The 22,396-nt window shown below is 43.5% G+C and overlaps 1 protein-coding gene across 1 annotated transcript in view; it reads right to left on the reverse strand.

The window, feature by feature from the left end:
- The window catches only part of STPG1 (sperm tail PG-rich repeat containing 1), a 50,445-nt gene extending 35,391 nt beyond the window's left edge, over positions 1-15,054 (reverse strand). The window contains exons 1-2 of the mRNA XM_065927528.1: positions 14,988-15,054; positions 6,395-6,513 (exon numbers count right to left, since the gene is read on the reverse strand). Coding sequence (XP_065783600.1) covers positions 6,395-6,513; positions 14,988-15,054 — 186 coding nt within the window. The remainder of the gene's footprint in view (positions 1-6,394; positions 6,514-14,987) is intronic.
- Positions 15,055-22,396: the final 7,342 nt, after the last annotated feature.

The following is a 22,396-nucleotide window of genomic DNA, read 5'->3' on the forward strand; positions in this document are numbered from 1 at the left end:
GAGGAGCCTGGAGGTCGACAGTCCGTGGGGTTGCAAAGAGTCAGACACGACTGAGGGACAGAGCGTGCACACACACACACACAGCCCCTTGGGTAGCCTTTGCTCTCGCCAAGGGCAGGACACAGATCAACGTTCGCTGGACCTCGGGATAGATCTAAAGAGGTGGTGAGGAGGAGGCGGAGAGAGGGACCTGGGCATTGACCTCCTCACCCTAGAGGGCACGGGGGTGGGTATGGGAGAGGCTAGAGACCCGCAGCCTGGAGCCAGTTACGTCTGCGCACGGCCTGGGTTCTTCAGTCTTGATTTCATAGACTCTGTCCAACCAAGACTTTCAGGTTTGCCAACCCACTTCCAGGTTGGAAAATGTGGTCTCCGCTGGATCATTGGCCGAAGCTCCCACTAGAGCTGCCTTTTGACCCTTCAGGGATGTCTACCCTGTTTTGGTCAGCTTAGGGGTGGCTACCTCGTGTCCTCGGGAGTGCACTAGATGAGCAGAAACTAGACTTCTGCCGAAGGCTGGAGGTATACAACAGGAGGACACACTGGAGGTGGAAACAGAGCCCCAGCCTGTGGTTAACCCACTGAAAGCTGCACAGAAATGTGGGGTTCCCGAGGGAAAACCTCCTTTTACAAATGCCTCTGGTCTCAGGGTCTTGGGACAATGCAGCCTACTTATTGACTTCATCGAAGGCTAGAAAGCCTTTTTACAGGCTCATGTGGCCACAGCGGCAAGGCGAGCACGTGCCCGCAGACGGGAGCCAGCGGCTGCCCGCAGGGCACGGCCCCTCGCTGGGCCTCAGGCCCCTCACCAGGGAACCTGCGAGGGGCAGGTGCAGGTGTCAAGATCAATGGTTTGCACCTGGGCCTCCACGAGGAGTCCAGGGAAAGGAGGACTGACTCGGCAGCAGCTTCAAGCAGCTATTCCCCACCCAGAGAAAGCCACAATTTGAGAAGATGCGTGCACCCAGTGTTCGCTGCAGCACTCCTTACCATAGCCAGGACATGGAGGCCACCCAAGGGTCCACTGGCAGAGGAACGGGCAAAGAAGGTGTGCGGTACCTACGTGATGGAATATCACTCAGTCATAAAAAGGAACAAACCGGGTCATTTGCGGAGACACGCTCGGACCTAGACACTGTCACACAAACTGAAGTAAGGCAGCAACAGAAAAACAAGTATTACGATTAGCACATATATGTGGAATCTGAAAAAACTGGTATGGAGTATCTTATTTACAAAGCAGAAATAGAGACACAGACCCAGAGAGCAAAAGTACGGATTCCAAGGGGGAAAGCAGAGGGGATGGATGAACTGGGAGACTGGGATTGATGTATATACACTACGATACCATGGACAGGATAGATAACTAGTGAGACCTACTGCCCAGCACAGGGAACTCTGCCCAGGGCTCTGCGGTGACCTAAATGGGGAGGAAATCCAAAAAAGGGGGATGTATGTGCACATACAGCTGATTCACTCTGCTAAGCAGCAGAAACACAATGTTGTAAAGCAACTAGACCCCAACAAAAATTAATGTAAAAAAAATCATTAAAAAAAAATCAGCAGCAATTCCTTTTTACCTGCTCCACCAAAGGGCATCAGCATGGGATACTGTCACAGAGGGGGCCCCTCTGCTGTGCCCAGAGATTCAGGGGTCACGGAAGCCCTTCTGGTTCAAATTGTCTACAATTCTGAGATGTGCCCCTTGTAAGACACCCTTCTTCTTTTCTACTTTCTTCGCCTTCCTTCCCACCACCTCCCAACTCCACATGCTAATGTGTGCCATCAAAGTTCTTAGCCCATCACTGGCCTGGCTGGGTTGGAGACACGGACAAGAGAAGCCAAACCTGCATTTTCAAAGCATCAGATTACATGGGTCTTATCTCTGAGCACCCATGCCCCTCTTTTGCAGAGTCCTCCTCTTTGTTAGGGCTTCCCAGGTGCCTGCCTGCCAGTGCAGGAGACACAAGAGACACAGTTTTGATCCCTGGGTCAGGAAGATCCCCTGGAAAAGGAAATGGCAACCCAGATCGGTATTCTTGCCTGGAGAGTCCCATGGATAGAGAGGTTTGGGGGGCTACAGTCCACGGGGTGGCCAAGGGTCGGGCACGACTGAGAAACAGCATGCATGCCTCCTTGTTAAATCTGCTGTCAGCTCATTAGCAGTCCCTGGAAATCCCGAGTGGAATGGGGGCAAAAACTCAATTCAGCAAGCACACACTTAAGCCTGCTGAGGACCAGGGCTGGGTTGAGGACCAGGATACAGGCGCAGCTGGTTGGCAGCCCGTACATATGTTCTAGAATCAGAACAGAGGAGACATGGCAAAACAATGTGAGGTGGGTAGCATGAGTTACCCTGACTCGATGAGAAGGGCCTGGACTTGAGGTGTGCTGATAAGATGCGCCCGTTCATCACTGCCCCACCAAGCCGAAGGCGGTGGGGGGCGTTCGGGGACGTGTGTGTCCTCCATGCCCCCTGCTCCCCCTCCCACGCCCCCACCCTCTGCAAAGATGCCGGGAAACAGTCTGGGAGCTAGGACCTGCCGCCTGGGTGGTCCTCACTCCGTCTGACACTGGCTATGCAAGTTACTTAACCCTCTTTATGTCTCGGGGTTCATTATCTGAAAAGTGGGGGTAATGGTAGGACTTAGTTCATGGTGATTATGCGGATTAAATGAGGTCAGAAACGCCACATCTTCGAGGGGAGCCTGGGGTGCTGTCTGTGCCGGCCAAGGGTTCGCTCTTCCCACCCGTGTGTCCTGCAGACCCCCGAGGAAGGGGTGCTGGTGACCGATGCGGAGGGCAGGCTTCCAGAGCAGGAAGGTCGGGCACAGCCCACTGAAGCTTCAAGCACGCAACGAAGGGCACGTGTAGGGGGCTTATCCCCCTGAACATGGTGGTCTCTGCAAACTGAACTTCCTTTCAATGAAAAATCTCTGACATGAGAAATATCCCGAGTCTGGTGCCTTATCAAGGTAATAAGTGAACAGTGCTAACTTTTTATAATTTCATCACAAATTAAACACTGCTCTGCTTACCACAGGGAGCGTGGATTTGCCGTCAGGCTCTGTCTGAAATCAACATATATTTTAAAATCATGGCAACTGGTAGGACACACACACCCTATCCGAAGAGGGGTGTCTGTATACTACCAGTACCCATTCATCTGTGCCTGGAAGTGATCAATCACGTTTAGGATTACAGAATAGGAATCCCTGGCAAGGGCCTACCTATGATTAATATAACATCCTTATTTTTGAGATGAGGAAATGGACATGCAAAGACTTTAATTGGGTGCCCTTAGTGTTAGCCAGCTTGGGAAATAGTGACCACAGTCCATGGTGACAGGGGGACAGAACTGGGGAGACAGGGGAGGAAAGTGTCTGCTGGGCTAGGCTCGGTCCTAGATTAGGCATGTCTCTTCACGCATGCAGAGTCTGTAAATAATTGTAAAATGTTCAGGGAAGCAGACTTCACTCCTGGAAACTGAAATTACCAGTCCAGACACCGAGCCCAGGAAGGATTCCTTGTACCCAGCAGTCAGATTCTTACGAGGAATGCGAGCTGGGCCGGGGCGCCCTGAGGTTTCTCTGCAGAAGTCTGATTAAGGTAAGTGCACGTTTCAGAGGGTACTCGTTCTCTGTGGTAAAGTTGTGCTAAATGGGTCACAGGACTGATGTGAGGACACCACCAAGTTATGAGATCAGGCCCAGGGTGTGTACAATTACTGCTATAAGAAGGGTGGTGAGACACTGGAGTTTTAAAATCTGCTTTTAATTTGTATTGCCTCACTAAATTATTGGGCGATGTTAAACAGGATTCTTAGCTTCTCAATGCTTGTTTCTTCAGGAAGAATGAGAACTGTGAGTGTGGATTAAGGTATTTTTTTTCCTGTTTTTACAGCTTAAAGAACCTAAAAAATTATAATAACCTGAATTGTGTATTTCAGATGAGGAAACTGAAGCCTACAAAAAGTCAAGGGAGTAGCCTAAAGCCATGCAGTTAATAACAGAATTCCAGGGACCTAGTTTATGGATCCCATGCCCTTTTCATAAAGTTCCATACTTATTTACAAAATGCTTTCAAATGCTTAGATGAACGTTTTCACATTGTCGAAACAACACGACCATGTTTAAAAAGTATGAATCAAATATCTGAGCTATTTTTCTCTGTATCAGATGCTGCCTATAGCTTTGGCTGGCTGACACCTTGATTCCTTCAGGAGAACAATTTCTACAAAGTAGAAAGTAGACATTTCTACTTTCTCAACAATAGTTGAAAATGCAGACTTTAAAAACCAGACCATTCACGTTTCTGGATTTGAGTCTTCAGACCGTGATCATGTGGAATGGGGCCTACACGTGACACCTTCCCCTGTTTTGAGCTTGGTCTGTCCGGGGGAGGCCTTTTCAGAAACGTGCTGGCTGACTGTCATAGACGGACTTGATGACTTTGCAGGCCACAGAGAGAGGTGTGGTGGCATGTGTGGACAGAGCGTGAAGTTTTGGAATGAGTTGAGCCTGGGTTTGAGGTCTAATTCTTTCAACATTGATTCAGCAAATATTCATGTGAGGGCTCTTATGTGCCAAATCCTGCATTGTGAGGCCTCGGGTGGGTCATTTAACTTCCCTAAGCCCCAGTTTTCTCTTCTGTTAAAAGTATAAACCCTTCATTTTAGCATTGTTCTCAGGATTAGAAACACGGTCTAAAACTGATTTTACACAGAGGAGGGATCGGTAAATGGTGGCTACTATTTTTGTTTTTAATTTAAAATTTATTCATTTTTTTTAAATTGAAGGATGATTGCTTTACAGAATCATGTTGTTTTCTGTCAAAGGTCAACATGAATCAGCCATGGGTATACCTGTGTCCCCTCCCTCTTGGAGGTCGGGCTGCTGATATCGGAGAGATGGACAGTGTATTCTCAGTAAATGGACAAATGGAAAACCAGACCAAAAGGGAGAGACCAAAAGTTAAAACATAAGAGAGAAGGGAGAAAACTCATGAGTAAATAAATAGCTTATTTATCACCTTTGGAGAAAACCTACAAGTAATTAAAAATGTGTGTGTGTGTGTGTGTGTGTGTGTGTGTGTGTGTGTGTGTGTGTGTGTATGTATACACACTATATTAATTATTTGCTCTCTTGGAATCCTAAAATAGCAGAAGTGGAAGGAACTTAAACATTCTCCAGCTGAGCGCTCTTGCTTAAGGAGGAGGAAACAGGCCAAAGGGCACATGGCTTGCAAAGGACTCATCCGAGTTCAGGACCCAGACCTCCCCGTTCCCTCTCGCCACCGTGGCCGCGGGGGTAGGATGAAAAACATTTTTAGAATGCAGCGAAAGGTAACTGACATGACGACTCCTCCAAAAGAATGCTATTCTGAAGGTCCTAGTTAGGAGAATAAAAAAATGATTTTTTAAAAAACTCTGGCGTCTGTGAGTTGCTTCCGCCCCCTGCTGGTGAGAGGAGAGAACGTCAGGCCTGGGCCTTCAGCGGGTGAAATTTCAAGTTACCAGGGGACCACCTCCCCCAGAAGCCGAGCAGAATCTTCCAGGTCAGAGAGGAAAAGAGACACAGATATTTGGGGAAGAAAGTGAGACTGGGGGAAATGCAGAAACGTTATATAACACACTGCTGAAGCTTAAGGAAAAGAGGGGATGTAATTGTACGTTTATTGTGTGTGTGTGTTAGTTGCTGAGTCATGTCCAACTCTTTGCGACCCCGTGGTCTGTCCATGGGATTCTTTAGCCAAGAATACTGGAGTGGGTAGTTATTCCCTCCTCCAGGGGATCTTCCCGGCCCTGGGATCGAACCCGGGATTCCTGTATTGCAGGCAGATTCTTTGCCATCTGAGCTACACAGCTCGTTTATTATTTGAAGAAAGTCTTGTTAGTTCCTGTCAAGTTTTGAATAAGGCTGGGGGGAGAGGGAGGAGAGGACTTTTTGCCTTTTACTTCATATACCAGAGATTTTTGTATTTTTCGTTTTCATAATAATTAGAAAAATACATTTCTTGTTAAATTTTTTTTTTTGGTTTCAATATGGCCCAAGAAACCAACAAAATTTTAAGGAGAAATGTATTTTTGAAATTATTATGGAAATGAAAAATGCAAAAATCTCTGGTAAGAAACCAAAAAAAATTTAAGAAGAAATGTATTTTTTTAATTATTATGAAAATGAAAAATACAAAAATCTCCGGTATACGGAGTAAAATCATGCTGTTTCCCACTGGACTTCCTATCGTGTCAGCTCATTGTGACCATCGGGTCGGGCACACGGGCGCAGAGGGCGCTGCCGCTCCTTGGGCGACGGTCCCCTGCCGGCCACACGGACAGACGCACGAGCAGGCACGCTAAAATCCAGGCTCAAAGTAAGACAAGGCCATTCGTTACCTGTTTGTGGTAAAATCTCTTGGCTTGGCTGTTAAATCCCTTTTTTTCTGATTCTGGAATTACGAAAGGCTGATATTTATAAGGAATGGAGGATTGTGTTGGATACGCAGCAGTAAAACCTAAACAATAAAAGCAGAATAAAAAGGAGCTCAGAACAATGACTGACACATGCACAAAAGACAGAGCCATATGTTAACATTTTCAGTGGAATAAAAGAGAAGCTTGCCTTTGGACAAGAGATAACGTGAAACTGGGTTTTTTTAAAGACCCTCTTGGTGACTTTGTGGTGTCCGCCCACCTCCTCACCCCCCAGCTCTTAGACTAGTGAGACTTGGTCACGCAGCTGAGGCATTTTGTCGCAGAGAAGAGGAAGGACCTGACAGGAAAAGCATTCTCGCCAAGGAGGAAGGGGACACAAAACCGTCCGGGGCAGCCTTGAAGAGAAGCCAGGCAGGGGAGCAGAGTCTTCACCCTTCCTCAGCCCAGGGGCACAGGAGAGCAACGCGCCATAGAGAGACAGAGAGGCCGGGAAGCCTCAGAACGGGGCTCCCGGTCCCTCTCCAGGACACAGTGCGAGACAAATTCGAGTTTAGGCTTCTGCTTTGAGCGGACTTGGGGCGAAAGAGCAGAAGAGGACCGTTTATAGAAAACAAGCTAAGTTTTTATCTGTCTGGATTGTGAGGTATCGATGACATGTAAACGCCCCCCTTTTCTCCCTCCCACTCCCCACAAATGGTGCAGAGAAGAGACAGCTACGCAGAGAAAGGGTTCTGAGACCAGTGTCGATCAGCAGAGGCACGCGAGAAAGCTCCGCAAGACTGGAAAAGACTCAGCTGAAAACCTCAGGGTGGGACAGTGATGCCCGAACACTGGGAATAGCAGCCATTCCCGTCCCCATGAGCCAGAGGGAAAACGCCATCATTCCTGCAGCAGAAGGAAAAGATGCAGAAGGGTTTTGGCTCAGGGAGAGGGCAAAGTCGTGTGCTGTGTGCTCAGTTGTGTCAGACTCTTCACGACCCCATGGACTGTAGCCCGCCAGGCTCCTCCGTTCATGGAATCTCCCAGGCAAGAATACTGGAATGGGTTGCCATTTCTTTCTCCAGGGGAATCTTCCTGACCCAGGGATCAAACCCTTGTCTCTTGCGTTTCTCCTGCATTGGCAGCTGGATTCTTTATGACTGTACCAGCTGGGAAACCCAGGGCAAAATTACCTTTAGACTAAGTGTTGCTCTGGTTCCAGCTAACAAAACTTGAAAAGCAAGACTTGAAAAGGTCAAACTGTTTTCAAGTAATTTAACTGCATTCCAGAACAAAGCATAACAATTTATAGGACTACTAAAACATACAGTACTCAACAGGTAAAACTATCTGGCATTTGACTGAAAAAAATTGATGGGCACGCAAAGGAAAAAAATACAATTCACAATGAGGAAAAAATAAACAAGTGATCAAATCTAACTCAGAAACTATATAGATTATAGAATACAAGAACATTATTACATTATTGATAAAACATTATTAACAAAAATAATTATATTCGATATGTTCAAGAAGCTAGAAAAAAGATTGAACACATTAAGAAGGTACATGGAAGATATAAAGAAGATCCAAATCAAACTCCTGAGTGTGAAAACCGAAAAGTCTGAAATTAAAAATACACTAGATAAGGGGCTTCCCTGGTGGTTCAGTAAGTAAAGAATCCACATGCCAATGCAAGAGACCTGGGTTTGATCCCTGGGTTGGGAAGATGCCCTGGAGAGGGAAATGGCAACCCACTCCAGTATTCTTGCCTGGGAAATCCCATGGACAGAGGACCCTGGTGGGCTACAATCCATGGAGTCAAGAGTTGCACATGACTTAGCAACTAAACCACCACCACAAGATAAGATTAACAGTAGACTAGATACTGCAGAAAAAAAGATGAGTGAACTTGAAGATGTTGAAATATAAACTATCCAAAACAAAACACAGAGAGAAAAAGGACCAAAAAAAAAAAAAAAAAAAATAGAGTATCAATGAGCTATGTAGAAATGTCAAGGAACTAATATACAGGTACCTGGGCTCTCCAAAGAAGCAAGGTGGGAGAGAGGAACTAGACAAAAATATTTCAAGAAAAAAGTGGCTGAAATTTTCCAAATTTGATATAAATCCACAAACCCAAGAAAGTCAGTGAACCTCAAGCACATTAAATAAGAATTAAACTATACCAAGGCAAATAATAATCAAATTGCTTTTTAAAAGAAATAGAAAATCTTAAAATCAGGCAGAAGAAAAAAAAGACACATTATACACAAAGGAACAAATATATTTACTGTCAGAAACAACTTCTGTAAAATATCAGAAGGGAAAAACTGTCACTCTAGAATCCTGTACCCAGTAAAAATATGTCTTAAAGATGAATGCAAAATAAAGATTTTTGAAGACACACAAAAACTGAAAGAATTAATCACCAGCAAACTGGAACTATAAGAAATGAAAGGAATCCTTCAGACAAAAGAAAAATGATACCAGCCAGAAATCTGGAACTACATAAAAGAATGAAGAGTGCTGGAAATAGTAAATATGTAGGTAAATGTAAAATGTAGAATCTTGAGTATAAATGGATACATTTAGATGTAAATATAATATTTGAATCATTTCTAAACTAATTGCCTATTTAAAGCGAGAATAACAGCACTAATGTGGCATTTATAATGTATGTAGAAATTTGATGACAACAGCTCAAAGGCAAGGAAGGAAAAAATAAAAATTTACTGTTGTAAGTTTCTTTACTGTACATGAAGTGTAATAATATCACTTGATGGTAGAATCTGATAAAACTGAAGATGTATATTATAAACTCTGTAGTACAAATCAGCAAATGTTTTCTATAAGGGCCAGATAGTAAATATTTAAGGTTGTATAGTCTCTGTTGCAGCCATTCAACTCTGCCATTATAGACTGAAAGAGTCCCAGACAGCACATAAACAAATAGGTGTAATTATGTTCCAATAAAATTTTACTTATAGAAACAGGCAGCGTGTCCGATTAGGCCCAAGTGGCCGAAGTTTGCAATCCTTGCTCCAAAGCAACACTATGAAAACACTGCAGGGTTATTCCTAAAACGCCAACAAAGGAAGGAAATAGAAACAAACAACCAAATAAATATTCAATACAAAAACATCCAGAAAATGTAAATAAAGAACAGATGGGACTGAGATTTCCCTGGTGGTCCAGTGGTTAAGAATCAGCCTTCCAGTGCAGGAGATATGGGGATGGCTGGTTGGGGAACTAAGATTCCCACATGCTCTGGGGCAACTAAGCCTGTCTACTCCAAATTCTGAGCCTGAGTGCTCTAGAGCCTGTGTTCTGGAGCTAGAGAAGCCCCCTCCTGACAACCAGAGAAAGCCCACACGCCACAACAAAGACCCAGCGCAACCAAAATCTTTTTTAAAAATTATAAAAAAGAGCAGATGAGACAAACAGAAAGCTAATAGATGGTGGGATTAAGCTCACACACCAATAATCACATTAAATTTAAAGTCTAAAGATCCCAGTTAAAAGGCAGAGATGGTTGAGATGGATAAAAAAGAAAGACCCAACTACACGGTGCCTGCGAGAAACAGACTAAATATTGATATAAACCCAGGATTAGGTTAAAAGTAAAAGTATGAGGAAAAGTTACACTATCCTATCAAAACTAGATATTAATGTCAGACAAAGCAGATTTCAGAGCAAAAAATACTACCTGCAATAAAGAGGGTATAGTAATTTCATAATGATAAAGCATTCAATTCCAAAAAAGAATATAACAATTCTAAACTCTGATGTACTCAATAACAAGACATGCAAAATACAGGAAATAAAAAATGACAGAACTGCAGGAAGAAATAGAAAATCCACAATACTTGTCAGAGAGTTCAAAATCCCTCCCTCAATAATTTAAACAAGTAGATAGACGATCAATAAAGATATATGAGACTTGACAATACTGTTACCTAACTTGACCTAACTGACGTTCATAGAACACTTTCATCAATCTATTCTAGAAAACTGAACAGAAAAAATCTTTCCCAAATCATTCTATGAGGCCACTTATTACCCTGATACCAAAACCAGACAGAGTCACTACAGGAGGTGAGGGGGTTATAGATCATTAACTCTCATAAATATACATGCAGAAATTCTTATAAAAATGTTAGCAAGTTAAACTCAACAATGTACAAGAAAGATGATATGCCATGATCAAATGAGGTTCATCCCTCATTTGATAGATTAACATTTGAAAATCAATGTAATTTACCATATCGACAAACTAGAAAAGAAAAACTATATGATCATCTCCACAGATGCAGAATGGAATCATATAATATGCACTTTTTTTGGTCTGGATGATTATCCTTTTTTGGGGGGAGGGGCTTCCTTGTGGCTCAGACGGTAAAGAGTCCGCCTGTAATGAAGGAGACCCTGGTTTGATCCCTGGGTGGGGAAGATCCCCTGGAGAAGGGAATGGCAACCCACTCCAGTATTCTTGCCTGGGGAATCCCATGGACAGAGAAGCCTGGTGGGCTACAATTGGGGTCACAAAGAGTCGGGCACGACTGATCAACCAACACACTTTCATAACTTTAACGTTTTAAGAAACTGCCAAACTCTTTTCTAAATTTGTTGCACTTTTGTACATCTCCACTATTAGTGTATAAGAATTACTTTTACTTCATATCCTCAGTGACAATGGGCAGTCTTTCAAATTCCAGCCATTCCATTAGGTGTGTAATTTTATTGTGGCCTTAATTTGCATTTGCTCCAATACTTTGGCCACCTGATTCGAAGAGCTAACTGTTGAAAAGACCCTGATGCTGGGAAAGATTGGGGCAGGAGGAGAAGGGGATGACAGAGGATGAGATGGTTGGATGGCATCACCAACTCAGTAGACATGAGTTTGAGTAAACTCCGGGAGTTGGTGATGGACAGGGAGGCCTGGCGTGCTGTGGTTCATGGGGTCGCAAAGAGTTGGACATGACTGGAACTGAACTGAAAGTGTCTGTTTAGTAGATAGAGAAAGCGTTTTATAAAACTCAGTGTTCTATGATTAAAAGAAAACCCTAGCAAACTAGGAAAAGAAGCAAATTTCCTTAATCTGATAAAGGGTATTGATGACAAAAGCCTATAGCAAACATGATTCTGAAAGATTTCTCTTGAGATAGTGCATGAAACCAGGCTGACTACCTCTGTTCAACATTTTCCTGAAGGACTCTAACCAGTGCAGAGGTTGAGAAAAACAAATAAAAATATATAAGATGAGAAAAGGAAATAAAGCTGCCTTTGTTCATTGATGATAAGATTGTATATGGAGAAATTTCAAAAGAATCTGTAGGTAATGTATTAAACATAATAACTGAAAAAAAAACATAATAACTGAATTTGATAAGGTCAGTATACAAAAAAAATCAATTTATTTTATTTCAATACCAGCAGCAAGCAATTAGAAAAGGAGATAAAAATAGTACCATTTACAATGGTATAAAAGTCAAATGCTTAGAACAGATATATAGAAGATATGCAAGTTCTCTACACAGATAACTATAAAACGTTATTGGGAAAAAATTTAAGAAGACTTAAATAAAAGAAAGGACATACATGGATTGGAGAATTCAATGCTGTAAAGATGTAAATTATCCCTAACTTGACTTCAAGAATCAATGCAATCTAAATTAAAAAGGCAATAGGGATTTTTTTTTAGAATATTAACGTGCTGATTCTAAAGTGTATATGGAGGGACTTCCCTGCTGGTCCAGTGGTTTAGAATCCATGCGCCACTGCAGCGGACTCGGGTTCAGTCCTGGTCTGGGAGCTGAGATCCCACGAGCCGCTGAGCGACTAGGCCCACGCTGCAGATACCGAGCCCAAACCAGCGCTCCCTAGGAAGCCGCCCCAATGAGAAGCCCGCACACCGCAACTAAAGAGCAGCCACCACTCACCACAACTAGAGGAAGCCCAGGCAGAGCAACCAAGACCCAGAGTAGCCGTAAATAAATAGATAATAAAATGTATATGGAAATTCAGTGCAGCCAAGAGTAGCCATGATAAATATAGTACATGGTTGAAGGACTTATGCTACTAGATTAAAAAAAAAAAAAAGCTTGTTATATAGTTATAGTAATTAAGGGTGGTATTTGAACAGCCTAAAGAACATAGAAGTGGACCTGCATATATATAGACACGATTTACAACAGTGATGGCGCGATGCAGAGTGGGCGAAAAAGAATGCTCTTTCAATCAATGGTGCTGGGTAATAAGATATACATGTTGAAAACAATAGATTTGAACATTTTTACATCATACACACAAGCAACTCCAAGTGAATCATAGGTCTAGATATGAAAGGTAAAATAATACAGTTATTAGAAAAAAACTATTTTGAGATAGGCAAAGATTTCTTAAATAGGACAGACATATACACTACCTATGGGGCTTCCCTAGTGGCTCAGATGGTAAAGAATCTGCCTGCAATGAGGGAAACCCAAGTTCAGTTCCTGGGTTGGGAAGATTTCCAGGAGAAGGGAATGGCTACCCACTCCAGTATTCTTGCCTGGAGAATTCCATGGACAGAGGAGCCTTAGCAGGCTACAGTCCATGGGATTGCAAAGAGTTGGACATGACTAAGCAACAATTTCACTTTCATACACTAACTATAAGGGGAAATACTGATATTAATAAAATGGGCTATAGTAAAACCAAGAGCTTCTCTTTATTAGCACACCACCAGTCCATCCTAGAGGAAATCAGTCCTGAATATTCATTGGAAGGACTGATGCTGAAGCTGAAACTCCAATATTTTGGCCACCTGAAGTGAAGAACTGACTCATCTGAAAAGACTCTGATGCTGGGAAAGATTGAAGGTGGGAGGAGAAGGGGTCGACAGGATGAGGTGGTTGGATGGCATCACGGACGCAGTGGACATGAGTTTGAGTAAACTCTGGGAGTTGGTGATGGACAGGGAGGCCTGGCGTGCTGTAGTCCATGGGGTCACAAAGAGTCAGACACAGCTGAGTGACTGAACTGAACTGAACTGAAGAGAATGTAAAGGAAAGTCACAGACTCAGGGAAGGTATTTACATATAGACAAAAAGGATGTATTTCTAGTATGTTTTTAAGAACACCTAAGAAAATAAAAACCCAACAGAAAAAACTTGAACAGTCACTTCTCCAAAGAGAATATCCTAAAGATAAGCCAACATATGGAAAAGTGCTCAATCTTACTGACCAAAGGACAATACAGATTAAAAGCATTATGAGCTAAAAATGGTGGTGACGATGTGGAGCAACTGGAATTCTGCAAGGAAGTAAAAATGGCACACACTTTGGAAAACTGGTAGTATCAACTAAGCTGATCATAAACACTCTCTATGACCCATCTATTCTCCTAGGTATAGACCCAAAGAGTATATACACATATGTCCCAAAAGACAAGAACAAGCATAGTCACAAAAGCTTTTAGTCATGGCTCAAAACTGGAAACAATCCAAATGTCCTTCAATAGTATAAAGGAAAAACAAATTATGGTACATTCAGTCAAAGAAAAACTTCACAGTGATGAAAATGAGCTAATTATTGATAACATGAAACATGAAGTTACATCTCTCAAAACATAACATGAAGGAAAAAAGCCTGAGAGAAAAAAGTTCATACTGTATGATTCTGATTTATAGGAAGTTTAAAACAGACTAAAGTAATTAATGATATTAAAGTGATAAAGTAATTAATGATGTTAAAAGTCAGGTGAGCTATGGTGTTGACACTTGCAGAGAAGAGGGACAGTTCCGATGAAGGGACAAGCGCTCCTGGGATGCTGTGGAGTCTGTTTCTGGGTCTGAAAAGTGACTCTGTAAGTGGTGGTTTCTTTGTGACCATTAGGCTGTACCATTATGATTTATTTTCTGAATATACATGAAGCTTCAATTTGAAAGTATTCAAGAAAAAGAGACAGCAATAAATCAAAAGATGGGAAGAAGGAAGAAAGGTCCAGCTCTGGATCTGAGAGCAGCATAGACTGTAGAAGCCCACCAGGGAGCTGGTAATAACAACCCCCCCCAAAAAAGAAAAAGTGGTGGAGTGAGTGAGGATGTCAAAATTTGCAGCCTCGGCCATGATTCCCCAAGTCCAGGTGTAGTCCAGGATTAGTGCAAACTGACAAAACCAGAGGAGTACATGGGCTGAGACAGAGCATCTCCCACCTGTCTGCATGGGTGACCCATGACCACAATCACCCCTGTCCACTGAGAAAGATGGAAAACTTGAAACAAGTCATTTGTGTCAAACTTTCCAACAACCAGCATAGTGGGTGGGGGCTTGGGTTAAGTTTTAGGAAATAAAGTAAGATCTCTTCCTCCTCTCCCCTCCATCTTTTCTTCTCATAGTTTCTTTCCAATCATCACCCTCGAAGCAGTGGAGGGATGACTAAAGCAATCTATTTGATATCCTCAAGGACAGCCTTATGGGTAAAAAGCAGCATTTAAAATTCCCCTAAAATTTGCTCTTGCTGCTGAAATGAACACACGTCAGGAGCCTGCCCCTCCCCTCCCAGAGACTGCTGTTAAAAAGTTCACTAGACCTTTCTGGACTTTCTTAGCCGTTCTGGAATATTTTTTGCCGGAGTGTTGGTCTTTTTGTGTGTCCATCTTAGCAAAGTTCTGTGATACGTTCCATTTGTTTGATGAAAAACTTGACTACATGTTCTTCTAAGTGCCTGAAACAGCAAAATACAGCATATGTAGGAATCATTTCACGATTTTGTTAATTGTGTTGATTGGGTTCTGTTGTATTTGCTGGATAAACAGAAATCTTGTGGGTAGAGGCTGAGATTTACCCACTTCTACGACCCTAAATCCCACATTGCACTGCCTGTAGTAGGAACTCTGTAACTGTTCTTTGTTGGTGTTTACAGAGCTCCTGAGGCTTGAATTTTACACATTTATCTTACTGATATAACTCACATACATGGTAATTCACTGATTCAAAGTGCACAATTCTAAGTTTCGGTGAATGTTTGCAATTGTGTAAAATACCACCAAAATTAAAATATAAATTTATTCATCTCCCCAAAAAGCTCCCTATGTCTGTTTGCACTCAATATCCAACCCCCAACTCTGGCATCTGGCAACCACTGCTCTGCTACAATAGTAGCATTTTCTAGATGTCATATATGGGTAATTATATAGTATATACCATTTTGTATCTCTTTTTTCACTTAGCACAATGCTTTTGAGATTCTCCCATGTGGTTGCATGTATCAGTAATTTGTTACAATTGCTACACATCCTCACCAACACATTTGGTAAACCTTATTAATTTTAAATTAAAAAATGCTTGCTCTTTGGAAGACAAGGTATGACAAATGTAGACAACATATTAAAAAGCAGAGACATTACTTTGCCAACAAAGGTCTGTATAGTCAAAGCTATGGTTTTTCCAGGAGTCATGTATAGATGTGAGAGTTGGACCATAAACAAGGCTGAATGACAAAGAATTGATCCTTTTGAACTGTGGTGTTGAAGAAGACTCTTGAGAGCCCCTTGGACTGCAGGGAGATCCAACCAGTCCATCCTGAAGGAGATCAGACCTGAATATTCATCGGAAGGACTGATGCTGAAGCTGAAGCTCCATTACTTTGGCCACCTGATTCGAAGAGCTGACTCATTGGGAAAGACCCTGATGCTGGGAAAAGATCGAAGGCAGGAAGGCAGGAGGAGAAGGGGACGACAGAGGTCGAGATGGTTGGATGGCAACACTGTCTCAATGGACATGAGTTTGAACAAGTTCCAGGAGATGGCGAAGGACAGGGAAGCCTGGTTTGCTGTAGTCCATGGGGTTGCAAAGAGTCGGACATGACTGAGTGACTTTCACTTTCACACGTAGTGAATCCAGAACAGTTTTTATTCTGAGAATAATTTATCTCCACTACTAAGACATGATGTTTCTATGGACTCTACCCAATCAATCCTCATCTAATATAGTGTCTCTGTATCCTGGTTTGTGGGAACATCGAGTAGTCCCAGTTCTGTGGAAGAAAGACCCAGAAATTGTTCAGGCGATGGATGAGTTGGGCGATTGGAGCTGACATAGGATCGCTACTATATGTAAAACAGAAGACCAGTGAGAACCTACTGTGCAGCGCAGGGAGCCCTACTCAGCGCTCGGTGGTGACCTAAGCGGGAGGAGGTATAAAGGAGCAGAGGTGCGCGTGCGGACAATTTCTGGGCCTCACCCTGCTCTCCGTGGCTCTTACCCCAGTCTTAGGGTCTCCGCGTGCATGTGTCCATTATTTCTCTTCCTTTTTCTGTGCAGGCCCGTCCATTACCTGTAAATTCCAACCTCTTTGTTCTCCCTGAGTCCTGATTTCTATCTCCCCAGCTCAGATAGCTGGACTTCGCGTGGGTCTCCCTGTCCCTGAACTGTGGCCTAGAAACTCTCTCCAGCATTAGCTGGAGCAGTTGTGGGGCTCACCTTATTCTTCTTCTCTCAGGGATTACTGAACTGGGGGCCCTGTTGTTCAGTGTCTAAAAGCCATGCTTCATGTGTTTGTCTGTTTTCAGTCATTAACGGCAGGAGCGTTTCACAGAGTTAATCTTTCGTAAACAGACTTGAGTTTTATTTTGTTCATCTTTTTTCCCCCGTAAGTAATTTACATCATTTATAAATACTAATGAATGAAGGATGGAATAAATTATGTTAAGCTCTACCAATTCTATGGTTCTTCAGTATTTATTCTTCACTTCATTCCATCACCCTCACAGCAGCAATTCTCAATCCTTTTTGGTTGACAATCTGTACTAACTATTTAATATCATTATTGGCAAAACAGTCAAAGAAATTTAAAACAACAGAAATAAGTCAGTATTGATCACACAATCACTGCTTCAGTATCAGAATCTCTTTTAGGGTCTATAAAAGCAGCCGCTATTCACTTATTCCCTTTCAGTACGCTGTTGTTGTCTTGGTAAGAACCATCTACTTCCCTGGCTGCAATAAAGCTGTAGTTTTTTTTAAGGCATTAGTATGCTAGAATTGTGGGTGATTAGAAAAAAATTAAACCTTCCTATGACAATGGTGATATGTGCATATTGTCCAGTTCGGGGAAAGATAAGAAGTTTAAAAGATTTAAAAAACAATCCATTCCTACCACCCAAAGACAACACTATGCTTTCCAGCCTCCTTACTGCGTACCTGTGAAGCCAGGATGAGAGAAGGCACAGCCCCGGTGTGAACGGAGCACTGCCCAAGTGTGTCTCACTGGTGCACTTGCTTGTATAACTGTTCATGACAGGATGTCATGGGCCTGGATCTAAGAAAGAGCAATGAAGATGTACCACCTTCCTAATCAACAGCATATGTTCAAGCAGTTCTCAGGTGAGGGCCAGTGCAATGATCAAGAGTATCCATTCCTGTGTTCAATTCAAAGTTAACAGTCCTGGGTTCTGTGACTTAATAGTTCTGATTTTAGATGAGTCACTTGACTTGTTGAATCCACTTTCTCCTCGATAAACTGAGATTGGCAACAGCACCTTCTTCTTAAGATGCTTGTGAGGATTAAATATGATGCTCCAGAAGAAGTAGTTAATGCTGCCTGGCCTACAGTAGGCTTTTATTAACATTCGGTTTTAATATATGCACATTGATAATATATTAACAGTTTAAAATAATAGCTATCATTTCTTGAGCTCTAACACTCCTAGATGCCTTTATAGAATATTTTATACAATCCTTAAAATAATCCAGTGAGGTATTATCCCCATTTACAGATAGGAAAACTGATGGTCAGAGTGAGGGGTTATGTGACTTACTCAAGGTCATACCACAAGTTAAGAGGTAGAATCAGACTTCTGCTTACTCTGAACCACTCTAATAATCTCTAAAGCAGCACACACTAAATGTTAGCATGCTAAACGTTGACAATGATCACCCCTGAGTCTGCATGATAGGTCTCATAAAAACCAGGATATTGCATAGCATTTTCAAACTGTAATTTCCCCCAGGATGCTGGGGTTCCCCAGAACTCAGTTTGAAAATTCCTGAGGCAGTTCACTGTTAAGAGTTCTAATTGCTAGAAAGTTCCTGCCTGAATCAGCGCAGAATAAGCTTCACTCCTCTTCCACATTGGTGAGTTTTGAAATGTAGGTCACAGCTTAACAGTCTTTTGTGAAGTTTTTGTTACGTGAATATGTGTATGTGCTAGGTCACAATATAAAATACATTTCTTACCATGGATCACAGTCAGAAAGGTTAAAAGACACTGTTCTATGTGACTATTCTTCAGATATTTGAAGGCAGTGGTCATAACCCATCTCCTAAAAACTAATCGTCTTCTCCACAAGGGACCTCTTCACTTCTGCAATACACTTGTAACATGGGGATTCCTCCCTTCACTGCACTGGGTACCACCTTCTCACCCTGTCACCAGATTCATCTGGGTCTGTCCTCAAACTGCCTTTGGGATGACTTCCTTGGCCACTGTCTCTTGGGAAGCACCACCCCTGTCTCTCTAGCCCCATCTGACTCTGCTTTATTTTCCTTAAAGCTCATTTCACTACCCACATCATATTTTATATGTAATACATAAAGTATTTTTTGTTTATGATCTTCATCAATAAGACATTCATCACTGAATCCCCAGACTGTTTCCTGGCACACAGCAATTGATCAGTGAATATTTGTGGCTTCAATGAATGGATGAATACTAGGAAAAGACACAGTTTATCTAGAATGAATGGGCTTCCCTTGTGGCTCAGCTGTCAAAGAATCCACCTCCAATGCGGAAGACCTGGGTTTGATCTCTGGGTTGGGAAGACCTCCTGAAGAAGGGAAAGGTTACCCACTCCAGTATTCTGGCCTGGAGAATTCCATGGACCGAATAGCCCATGGGGTTGTAGAGAGTTGGACATGACTGAGTGACTTTCACTTCACTTCTTCATCTAGAATGAATACAGATGTACTCATAATACAACTCTTTCCATCAGGAGCTACATTCTTTAAAGATTTAACTCACATGACTACAACTATAGGCATGTTTTCATTCTACCATCTCTGTTTAAAAAAAAAACCTTTCTGTCTGAGCCACCAGGGAAGCCCCATTTATCTTATAGTATTACATATTTCATACATTTAAATGTGTATATTACTGTACAAGTATACCAATATATACTACAAGTATATACAATATATACTATTATATATATTGGTACAAGTATGCCAATATATACTTAATATATCATGTATTCTATGACCTTTTATGTAATTTTATGGGGTTTACATGAGTAGTTTTGACTATATGAGATTTTTATTAATTCAGTTATAATGCTATAGTGCATCTTGGAAATATTTTACATTTTTCTAAGCACTCTCAGGTAAATAATACATTTGATATTTTTCTTTAGCTGAGAAAAGCATTTCTAAGAGCTGGAAGAAACTTTAGGAGCTGGCTAGTGCCCGGATTCGATTTCTGGGTCGGGAAGATCCCTTGGAGAAGGAAATGGCAACCCACTCCAGTATTCTTGCCTGGAGGAGTCAATGGACAGAGGAGCCTGGCAGGCTACAGTCCATGGGGTCACAAGAGTCAAACTCTACGTAGCCACTAAACCACCACCACCACCACCACCAGTGATCTCTAGATTCCAATCACACCCTTTCGTTTTACAGATGAGTAAACCAAGGCGCCCAGCAAAGAGGAGGGACGCCCAAGGAGATGGAGTGGACCTGGGATTAGAACTTAGCTATTTGCCGTCCACCTGCTGCCAGATGCCCCCAAATGTTTGTACACTCTGGACTGAGGCGGGTGAATCAGTAGCCCACGCCCCTCACAGGAGCTCCCCGGGGAAGGCATGCCCTGGTTATTATCGCCACTTTTCAGGTGGGGACTCTGAGGGCACACCTCCAGGGAGGGGAACTTCCAACAGCGGTTTCTTCAGGCTCTCGCGGTACCACCTAGCTTGGCATCGGAATCACGCACGCGGCAGGCAGGGATCTCAGTCGGCGTCTAATGCAGTGCGCCGTGTCCTCCTCCCCACGACCCCGGCATTCGCCCCCCAAAAGGGACGGCTTCCTACCTCGTCTGTCCCCCTGGGCTGAATCTGGCCGGCGGCCTCCTTGTCGCTATGGCAACCACAAGCCTAGTGTTCTAGCTTCCACCTCTGCCCGCTTCCTGATGAACTCGAGCCAATGGTGTCCTTCGTTTCTTTAGCGTGAAAAGCTGTTGGCCAAAGATCAGAGGCATTTCAAAAACCCCTGGGAAAAGGCCAGAATTTGGGGGCTCAGGTTAACTACGGCAGGATGGGTGTGGAAACAATACGGGCTTATCTAGACAACCCCCTAAATCTCATGATAGACCCAAAGCCTTAGAATTTTGCTCAAAACCCAGAAACCCTGCTTCAAGGAATAAAGCTAAAAGAACTAACATTCATTGAAGCCCTCTTTATGATAGTCAAAGAAAAAAGACTGATAATGGGCAACAATATACAGGAACAGCCGTGGAGTGTTCCATGGGCAACCAGTGATCTTGTCACTCCCCTACTTAGAACCCTCCAAGGGCTCCCCTTTAAACTTAGGGTGAAATCCAAACATCTTCGTGTCCCCGACCCGGCCCTCTGATCTCAGTTCCTCCCTCCCACACCCCCAATAAAATCTCGCACCTGCCACACTGTCTTTGGGCAGCTGCTACAATTCTGTCAACCTCGATCCGCTGTCGGGCGTTCTCTCTGAGCTCACTCGGTGTCAGCGTCTGCACCACAACTGCCCCTTTCTCACGGTCGAGGTCTCTGTCCAAATAGCACGTCTTCATCTGTGAAACAGGCGTGAGCCCAGCGTCTCACTCACTGGGTTGTTGAGAGGATCTGGAATGAAATGTGAAAAAGCGAAGCTCCCTGTACCTGTTAATTATTTTTAAAATACATTTTATTTTTCAAAAAAATAATTTTTAGTTGAAGGATAGTTGCTGTATGTTACAGGTGTGCAATATAGTGATTCACGATTTTTAAAGGCTGTACCCCATTATAGTTCTTATAAAATGTCGGCTAGATTGTTCAATATATTGAACAATATATCAGTTCAATAACAAGGATATATTGTTCAATATATCCTTGAAGCAATTAGAACTATTACAGTGGTACATTACAGAAGCATTTATCAAGTGCTAGGCTTATGGGAGGACTTTAAGTATTGCTATTGGAAGGACTGATGCTGAAGCTGAAGCTCCAATACTTTGGCCACCTGATGCGCAGAGCTGACTCATTTGAAAAGACAGTGATACTGGGAAAGATCGAAGGGGGGGGGCGGGGTGTGGGGGGAGTGGACGACAGAGGATGAGATTGTTGAATGGCATCACCGACTCATCGGACATGAGTTTGAACAGGCTCCAGGAGCTGGTGGTGGACAGGGAGGCCTGGCGTGCTGCAGGCCATGGGGTCGCAAAGAGCCGGACACGACTGAGCGACAGAACTGAACTGAGATGCGAATGTTACCGGGAGGGTGTATTGTGCTGCCAACAGGTGTTCCAGGAGGGCAGGCAAGGAGAGATGTTTTTGGCCTCGTGGCTTTGGGGGGAACCGGGCCTTGAAGGATGTGTAGGATTTGAATACCTGGTGAGATCGTGGGGTGGGGGAACAGAAGGAGCAAAGCCCGGGAGAGGGTTCCGAGGGTAAGGGCGGGGGTGGGGAGGGGGGGAGGACACCCGGGCAGGCTGCCCACCTATAAGGGCAGTTGCAGTAAGCAAGTCACCCGGAGCCTTCCAGACCCAGCCCGACGTCCTCCCTGTGACCGCTAGAGGGGCCACTCTCCCGGTGAGCTCTGGGCTCCAGCGGTGCACCGCCTTCCCAGGGCTCGCCCCCTACGCGTCCAGCGAGCTCCGCGGTCCAGCCAATCAATGCCCGAGGGCTGTCCCGCCCGCCTCCTCCTCGAAGCCACTCGCCGGCGCCAGATGCCCGTCAGCTTTTGACTGACAGGCGGCCTGGCAAATCGAGTCGCGGCCTCGGA

This window comes from Muntiacus reevesi, chromosome 3 (genome assembly GCF_963930625.1).
Source record: "Muntiacus reevesi chromosome 3, mMunRee1.1, whole genome shotgun sequence".
Taxonomy (NCBI): Eukaryota; Metazoa; Chordata; class Mammalia; order Artiodactyla; family Cervidae; genus Muntiacus; species Muntiacus reevesi.